This window comes from Canis aureus, chromosome 36 (genome assembly GCF_053574225.1).
Source record: "Canis aureus isolate CA01 chromosome 36, VMU_Caureus_v.1.0, whole genome shotgun sequence".
In the NCBI taxonomy this organism is placed as follows: domain Eukaryota; kingdom Metazoa; phylum Chordata; class Mammalia; order Carnivora; family Canidae; genus Canis; species Canis aureus.
Genome location: NC_135646.1, coordinates 8,817,437 through 8,827,189, shown reverse-complemented (window position 1 = coordinate 8,827,189; position 9,753 = coordinate 8,817,437). Strand labels below are relative to the sequence as shown.

The 9,753-nt window shown below is 37.2% G+C and overlaps 1 protein-coding gene across 1 annotated transcript; it reads right to left on the bottom strand.

Annotated features, from left to right (window-relative positions):
• Positions 1–4,915: 4,915 nt before the first annotated feature.
• On the bottom strand, positions 4,916–5,535 carry LOC144305760 (protein S100-A10). Its single transcript, XM_077884830.1, has one exon. The coding sequence runs from the start codon at positions 5,462–5,464 to the stop codon at positions 5,171–5,173; it is 294 nt and encodes a 97-aa protein (XP_077740956.1). The 5' UTR covers positions 5,465–5,535; the 3' UTR covers positions 4,916–5,170.
• Between the last annotated feature and the right edge of the window lie 4,218 nt (positions 5,536–9,753).

Sequence of the window (9,753 nt, the reverse complement as noted above, 5' to 3'; positions counted from 1 at the left end):
TTTATTTTGAAACATTTCACATCTGCAAAGATTGATGAAAATTAGACTCTAAAATATATTAAATAATGAAATCTTTCTTTGAAAAGAATTATTAAAGTAATTAAAACCTATACAGAGTTATAGATTGAACTCTTCTGGAAAACAAATTATTTACAATAGAAATATATTTTATTTTACTTTTTAAAAATATTTTATTTATTTATTCAGGAGAGACACACAGAGAGAGGTAGAGACACAGGCAGAGGAAGAAGCAGGCTCCATGCAGGGAGCCCGACGTGGGACTCGATCCCGGGTCTCCAGTATCACACCGCGGGCTGGAGGCGGTGCTAAACCGCTGCGCCACCGGGGCTGCCCCAGAAATATATTTTAAAATTGAAATAACTACCCTATTTAGATTTTATTTTATTTTATTTTTTTTTCCTATTTAGATTTTATAGTGAAGAAGAAGATGAAGAAGAAAATTAAATGAAATAAAATAATATGATAAACCATCTTTTGAAGCAGTCTTTCTTTACTTTTCACCAAGGACAGATGGTATCAAGAAGGGGCAGTGAGATCTTCCATCATACTAATGACAGCAACCATTTTGAGGATAAAGAGAAGGATAAAAATCTCCCACATGGTGAGAAAGCTAACACTGAAACGAATTCATTTTGAATAAAAACTAGAACCATTTACTGTGAGACAAACACCATTATGAAAATCACACTTAACTCAAAGGCCCTGATTGTTTTCTAGTTCATTATTTTTTATTTTTCTGTATTTTCATAGTCATTCTTATAGTCCAGGGAGGAGCATGCTGTTTCAGTTAGCAAATTTACACCCTGCATTCAACCGCTTAGAAATTACCTGCAGTATATTTTTCTCTTTTTCTTTTGAAAGTCTTAGTGAATGTTATGTACTTTGAAGAGGATAAAACACATAATATCGATCCAGAGGGAAAATATCCTCTACATAGACTTTTCTTTCCAAGAAAATGAAGAAAACTGTTTGTTCTTAAAGAATGCCATTTGACCTCTCTGTTAGGTTGTCTATTTGGGGATATAATAGGCTACAAGCTGTTCTTTCTGCAAAATGAGCTTGTTTTGAAGTTAGATGGTGGTTCAAAAAAGGATATACATATATATTTTTGAGCCTACATTAATACAGTTTATTAGTGTAATTACACACTACAAATTATAACATACATATAAAGTTGGGTTTTGATATCAATTTCAAATTCTACTTTGCTAAGGAACTGGGGAAGGGGGTGGGGGAACCCTCAGTTAAGGGTAAATATGATAAAAGAACCCATTACACATTTTGCATAACAAGGATGCAATGTCTCAGAGCTCCTGTTGATTCATTTGTGGTTGTTATTCTAATATTAGAAGCAGCATGGAGTCTACCTTCCAATTTCATTCAAATTTCATCACTCATTTGCCATGTAAATTTTTTCTTTACTCATCTTAAAATTTTGCAATATAATAACAGTACTCATTGTTCCTTACAACTGAATAGTACTTGAGAATTTATACTTTTATGTAAAATATCTCACTATACATCATAAAAGGAGGGGTAGATATTTGTTGAAAATTTATCAATAATTACATATATTGAACTGTGAACCAGAAAATACGACCTTAAATGATACTCAAAACGGGATTTTTGTGCAGACTCTTTAGCAAAGCTGGAATCTGGATGGGGTGTTATGAGTGTGGTCTTGGCTGTGGGATGGAGTAGCCAGGAAGGTTTGGATCTTATCTCTAGAAGCAGCCCTTTGAGAATCTATTCTCTTCAGTTTGGCTGCTTAGGATGTAGTTTATTAAGTCACTTAAAGAAAGTAAGCAAATAGCTGAGTGAATAGTCTTACTTAGCTCCCAATTCCTATAACTTCTCAGAACTCTCCCTTCAAAAAAAAAAAAAAAAAGAAAAAAAAGAACTCTCCCTTCAAATCCCCATCTTCAAGCTCCTAATCATCCCAGCAACAAAAAACTACTTATTCCATCTCCAGAATACATTCTTTAGCATAAAATAAAATCTACTCTATAACCACAACTGATGCGAGGCCTTCAATGATTAAAATACCCCATGGAAGGAAATCCTATTTCCTTCTTTACCTCTACATTCTAGTGTTAACAACCTTTTTTTCTAGCAACAAGCTCTCTATTTATTAACCTTAACCCTTCCGCATCATCACTATCAAAGGAAATAAACAATGATGTAATAATGACCACGAAACCAATAGTCATCAGCTACTGGGAAGTACGTAATTTCTTTTTTTTTCTTTTAAAGATTTGTTTATTTATTCATTCAGAGAGAGCAGGAGAGAGGCAGAGACACAGGCAGAGGGAGAAGCAGGCTCCATGCAGGAAGCCCGATGTGGGACTCGATCCTGGGTCTCCAGGATCACACCCCAGGCTGCAGGCCGTGCTAAACCGCTGCGCCACTAGGGCTGCCCAATATGTAATTTCTGAAAGTACTTTATTCCTTCAAAATTAGGATGCATTCAATTAATAGTATTTGACAGAATTAATATCTAAATTATATGATATTTTATTGCCCTCTAAATAGTGTAACCATTTTTTAAATGTTTGATATAATTTATTTAATATGCTATTCAGTCCTCCCAACAAATGGTTGATCACGTAATAACACCTTTGAGCAGGCAAGAGAGTATTAGGAGTATCTAAGCTTGGCCTACAGCTATAAACCAGGACTGCCCTCTGCAAACCAGGGCACATGTTCTCCCTACTTCTAAGCATGTTCTCAAGATAAAGGAGAGCTAAGGTTCCTCATTCAACAGGCAACTTTCTCCCATTTGTATTTAGAGTTCATATTCGCAAACAAACGAAACCACCAATTCTCTTTTCCTGTAAATAGAAAAACCATATCTGTTCAAATGTTCAACATCAATAACTTCTCCAATGCGCATGTAACTCTACACTACACCAGTCCTCCACCAAAACTAGGGGATCATCTAGCAAGAATTTCTTGTTCCACTCTCTCAGCCACTCTTTCCACTATCTGAAAATATATCATTACACATTTGTTTTCCGTCTCATGTCCCTCCCCAATCACCATGTAAGCTCCATAGAAGTAAATATTTTGTCTTGTGTATTGCTGTATCTCCGGTGCCCAGAACATAGTAGGTGTTTAACAAATAAATAAATGTTAAATAAATAAATGAGTGAAGGTTCATGTCCAATGAGCATTATTTGGTTAAAAACAAAAACGAAAACAAGCAGGGGAGGTAAACTTGGCGGGAAGCTTTGTAGGGCAAGAGGCTGTACAGCTTACAGGCTGTAAGAACAGCAGGTAAGAGAGACTGAACACAGAGACTGAACAAGAGAATGGACTGAACACAGTGGGGGAGAATCCTTAAGTCTACATTGTGGGAGTGGTAGGCATCACGCTCACCAAAACCCATATCTCTAGCTGATTGCTCTCATGCAAATGAGATGGATTGAAGCCTTTTAATGATCTTAATTTTTTGTTATAAAAAGGGAAAGATAACATATCTACACAGTGATCTGTTGCTAAATGAATAACAATAAAATTATGGTTTCACATTTAAGCCTCACCTTCTGCAAATTTGTCAGTGACTCCAGTAAAATGCATTTTTGCATATTTACGTTCATTAACAAGTGTGGCGAGATTGTTTATCTTTGCTCATCATCTAACCAAGAATGATTTTTACTAATTTAAATTTTGAATAGTACTCTCAAACCAACAATTATACAAACAGGGTAAGTCTTAAAAATAAGGAAAAGCTTGTCAAATATTTATAAAAATCTCATTTCACAATAAATCCCAGTGATTCCCAACACTTAACCACATCTTTCTTTCTTAGGAATTGATTCTAGCAGCTTTCAAATGCCTGTGAAGGCAAAAATGTTTGAACATAAATAAAACTCAAAGTGGCTACATTAAAAAGCCCAATGCAAGTAACAAGTGCTGTTGCATCATTTTTACAATCACAGTACCATCATTGTTTATTTAAAACCTGTTTACATGCAGGGATACAAAGTTCAGAGGCCTTGCAGACAGAAATTACACCCACACAAGCTGGAAGGATTCTGAATTGTTTTCGGCTTGGAACCAGGAGTTCTCCAAATTTTCCTCCTATATAGAATCCATTGGTTATCAAAGGAGAAATCAGTTTTTGAACTTCTAATTTGAAGCTTTCATATATTTATCATTAAAACTCTGTACTAACCACCTCAATTTTTAGCATTTATATCAACAAAAGATGTTTTCGGGTAGGATTATTTTATTATAGAGCTTGTTTGGAATTGCTGGAGTTAGGTAAACAAAAAAACCCACAAACTCTTTTTTTTTTTTTCCCACAAACTCTTATAGTTGGTTCTATTATTATTTTTAAATTCTCTACAGACTTCACACCTCAGTTTTGTCTGCACTGGTGTGGACAGGCCCCATGGCCACCCTTGAAAGGTTGTAGGAAAACAGTAGTAAGTAGAGGGAGGAAAAGATATTGATGAGGAAGGGTGTAATATACACGTGACCTTTCTCCACTTTCATGAAGATATTTGCAAATTGTCCTATGTTTAGCCTCTAGGTGTGATTTTCTACAGATGCTCAGGTAACTCATTGCTTCTACTTGAAGAAGAGGGATTCACTGAAGATGCTTAAGTAACTGAGCTATGGCACCCCTCATCTCGTGTGGGGTAACTTTAGCCCCTTTTGCTCCCTAGGGGCTGAATGTGGGGCCACACTGCCTGATATTGGACCCAACGCATGGCTCTTATTTCAGCTATATCCAGCCTGTGTATCTTATTTTTTAGTCCAGTTATGGTTTTGTTTTACCTATTACACATTTTATCTACCATTATTTGGTTTTTATAGGAAAGGTGGGTTCAGCAGAGCTTGGACTTATAGAGCCAGCATCTCTATTTTCTTTTTTTTTTTTTTCAAGTGAGGAACTAAAAAAGGAATTTGTTTATTGAGGGTAAGAGGATGCAATAAGCAATATAAAAATCAAAAGCTTATCTGGCTTTCTTTTACTGACTTTTCTTTCTCTGCTTCTCAAATGGGGGTTGGATTTTATTTGTACATTTTCTGAGGGTCCTGATCTGCTCATGGAATCCTTTATACAGGGGGAAGCTGTGGGACAGATTCCTTGAGACCCTTTGGGACACCTCACTCCGGGCGGAGTGTTGCTCAATGGTGCCTATTTCTTGCCCTTCTGCTTCATGTGTATTACAAAATAGTCATTGCATGCAATGGTGAGCCCAGCAATTAGTGAAAAGAAGCTCTGGAAGCCCACTTTGCCATCTCGGCACTGGTCGAGGTCCTTCATTATTTTGTCCACGGCCAGAGGGTCTTTTTGATTTTCCAAAAATCCTGGGAATTCCTTTTCCATGAGTACTCTCAGGTCTTCCTTTGTCAAGTATCCTTTATCCCCAGCAAACTTGTGAAACGTGAACATCATGGTTTCCATGGCATGTTCCATTTGAGATGGCATCTTGGTGAGGTCTGTTGAAACCTTGGCGCGGGGCGCGGCGGGGACGCTCGGCTGGCGGGGACCCTCGGCCAGTCGCATCTCTATTTTCTATTGGTATGTACATAAGCATCCTCATTTGTAAGTTTATTTAAAATCCTAAAAAGTTCAGGAGTGAAACACACTGGTAGTTATCTCTAGGGAGATAAGGATAGAGCCTAAGCTGGGAATGGTGTCAAAAAATCACTTCATCTAGTCTGTAATACTTTAAGTTTTGAGGGAAACTGTAGAAATATATTTATTAAGTAGTTTAAAATTCACATAAACATCTTAATGAAATAAAATAATGAAAACGAGGAATGAAAGTATTTTATAAATGCCAACTGCTTTATTCATTTTAGTTTTTAACTGAGAAGCATAATTTTACCTTTAGTAAATCTTAATCCATCTATCTATGTGATGTTACTTTAATGGAACTTTAAAAATATTAAAAATATATATTAAATTGTTGCACTTCTTGCTTTTATTAAAGGATGCTTACATTTTAAAAATTGAAAAATTATTCATAAGCTATAAAAATATAATTCCCTAAAGTACTGTAATGAATGCTTTACTTTTCCAGTCTAAAATCTGCAGACAGGGATCCCTGGGTGGCGCAGCGGTTTGGCGCCTGCCTTTGGCCCAGGGCGCGATCCTGGAGACCGGGGATCGAATCCCACGTCGGGCTCCCGGTGCATGGAGCCTGCTTCTCCCTCTGCCTGTGTCACTGCCCCCCCCCTCTCTCTCTGTGACTATCATAAATAAACTTTAAAAAAAAATTTTTTTAAAAATAATAAAATCTGCAGACATAGGAGTATACTTCTGTCACCATTTTTTGTGAAAGCAATCAATTTATTAAAAAACTTCAATTTTCTGTGGTAGTTCTTATTCACTGATACATAACATAAATGCCTTAATACCAAATGGATTGTTAGGTAAGATTTAAATGATTCACATATGATGCTGAGACAAAGCCTTCTCTTTAAGAACAGCTCAACATGATTCACATCCTGCATTATATTTTAAGAAAAGGAGAAAGAATAGAGCAACAATTATAAAAACAGATGGGACAAATACTTTAGAAGCTGTTTTGGTACCTATAAGGGTTGTAGAACCACCTGGCTAAAAAAGCAAAAGAATGCTCATCGTAATAATCTTATATAGGATAGTTGTTGGGAAGAGCTTTTTTGGAGGGGAATATAATGACCCCAAAGAGATTCAGTTGTGTCGTTCTTTTGGATATGGCAGTTGGTGCTTATCTATGTTTTAAAAAGCCACATGAGTTTTTAAATATAAGTTTAAGAGAACAAAAGCTGGGGCATAAATTAATCTTCACATTATTTATTTATTTTATTTTTTTCAAGATTTTATTTATTTATGTAGATAAAGTGTACTGTGAGCAGGAGGTGGGCAGAGGGAGAGACAATCTAGTAGACTCCACGCTCAGCACGTGGGACTCTATGAGGGCCCCATCCCACAACCCTGAGATCATGACCTAAACCAAAATCAAGAGTAAGCTGGCTGCTCAATGGACCAAGCCACCCAGGTACCACTTATGACTTTTTTTTTTTTAAGATTTTATTTATTTATTCATGAAAGACACAGAGAAAGAAAGGCAGAGACGTAGGCAGAGAGAGAAGCAGGCTCTAGGCAAGGAGCCTGATGTGGGACTCGATCCTGAGACTGCGGATCATGCTCTAAGCCAGGGGCAGGTGCTCAACCACTGAGCCACCCAGGCATCCCATAACTTTTGTTTTTAAGTAATCTCTACACGGGGCAGCTCAGGTGGCTCAGCGGTTTAGTGCCGCCTGCAGCCCAGGGCCTGATCTTGGAAACCTGGGATCGAGTCCCACGTTGGGCTTCCTGCATGGAGCCTGCTTCTCCCTCTGCCTGTGTCTCTGCCTCTCTCTTTCTGTCTCTCATAAATAAATAAAATCTTAAAAAAAAAATGTGATCTCTATACATCAATGTGGGGCTCAAACTTACAACCCCAAGATCAAGAATATAATGTTCTTCTGACTGAGCCAGCCAGGCACCTCCACCTCATTTTAAACCATTATTTGATGTCTCAAAAGGCTCTTCTTTCCAATTCTAATTTTAGTGGCATGACTATAATACAAGTTTTCAAGGGACATTAGTACTTGGGATTTATACTGAGGCAATATAATTTCTAATTCTATCTATGGAACCAAAGACTAATATACATTTGATAAGAGTGTAAGGAGTTATATATATTATTTTTGAACTTTTTCAGTGAGATATCAATTAACCATAGAAGATAGAACCATGACCATACGTTAGAAACACTTGGAGACTTTTAAGACTCCCAGTGGCCACACCACAGCCTGCTCAGTTATATCAGATTTTCAGGGAAGGGTGGAACTCTGAAATCAGTGTAACTTGCCCATGTAATTTTGATGGGCAGCTTAAATTGAGCATCACTGAGTTAGAAGTTACCATAATAAAGCATGCCAAAAATAATTTTCTTTTAAAATATTATATTGTGAAGCTGAATCTCAGATTTTGTTGAGAGGAAAGTTAAAATAAGATTTGTAGGACTTATCACATTTATTCTTTCATTTATCCATCCATGCATCCTTTTATTCAACAGGCACTCATTGAGTTCCAATATGTGTGAAATTGAACTCAGTTTATCATCTTAAATTAGGGAAATTATCTTTTTGAAGGCACAAAGATATACTTTTGATCCTTTCTTGAGAAAATTTAACCTGAAAAAATGAAGGAAAGAAATAGTTTTGTAACAACTGCAGTTCAGACGAAGATGGAAATGATTTGTCAACTAGAGTTCTTCTATTGTAACCCTTTTCTGCTTGAAAAGATACTTTAGGGGGAATGGACTTAATGAAATCCAGTTAAGGTGATTCTTGGAATCAACAAGAGGTTGTAATAAAACTGTTAAGTGTAAAGGGTCATCACATCATCCATAGAAAATTTTGCTTTAATGATTTTTTCCTTTATATTCTTTTAAAAAAATTTTTTAAATTTTTATTTATTTATGATAGTCACATAGGGAGAGAGAGAGAGAGAGGCAGAGACACAGGCAGAGGGAGAAGCAGGCTCCATGCACCGGGAGCCCGACGTGGGATTCGATCCCAGGTCTCCAGGATCGCGCCCTGGGCCAAAGGCAGGCGCTAAACCGCTGCACCACCCAGGTTTCCCTGATTTTTTCCTTTAGAAGACACACTATAGACAAAAATAGCTTTAAATTTGCATTCATTACTGGTCTTCATAAATGGAACCGAGATATTTATGAGAGTTATCATTTATGCAGAACTTACCATAGGGCCTCTTCTAAGCATTTTTGACATCCATGCATTCCTTATAACAATCCTGTGAGGTAAATACTAGCATTATTTCCATTTTTTTTTAAATTTTTATTTATTTATGATAGTCACACAGAGAGAGAGAGAGGCGTAGAGACACAGGCAGAGGGAGAAGCAGGCTCCATGCACCGGGAGCCCGACGTGGGATTCGATCCCGGGTCTCCAGGATCGCGCCCTGGGCCAAAGGCAGGCGCCAAACCGCTGCGCCACCCAGGGATCCCTATTTCCATTTTTAAAACAAGAAAAATGAGTTACAGAAGGACTAAATGTCCAAGGTCACCAGTTGGGGAAACTGGAAGTGAATCTCAAAACTGGGTGATGAACTGCAAACCAAAGTTTGAACCGTAGACAATTGGTTCCAAGGTCAACCTCAAAGTGTGCCTGAGCAGTAGCACGAGTGGTATCCCTGTGATGGAGAATTCTGGGCTTCATACCTGACCTACTCATCAATATCTGCATTTTAATAAGATTCCTGGCCAAGGATATGTATATACTTACGTTTGGGAAGTAATTCTCTAAAACCTTGTTTTATGCTGTCTTTTAGGTCTGATATAGTTTATTTTATGAGCTGCTTGTAAAAGTGTAGATATATGTATATGTTGTCAGTATAGGCTGGCATATTGAGGAGCCCAGTCAAGAACACAGAAATAAGATGAATCAGATCATTTTCTAAAACAATGGTTCCCCAGTTTCTCTGTAGATAAAAATCACATGATTGCTTGTTAATAATAGAAATTCTTCCCTAACTACTGACCTACTGATTCAAAATCTCCAGGCCTTCTCCAGGGGGAAGGCCTAAAAAGTCTGTATATAGATAGATAGCTAGAGCTAGAGCTAGACCTAGAGATATATATTTTTTTAAACAAAGGGCCCTAAGTGATTCTAATTATGAGGGAAGTTCGGGTACATTGCTCTGCAGTTAACTTCACG

Coding starts and splice junctions, on each gene's coding strand:
- LOC144305760 (XM_077884830.1), bottom strand. CDS start 5,464: ATGCCATCTCAAATGGAACATGCCATGGAAACCATGATGTTCACGTTT.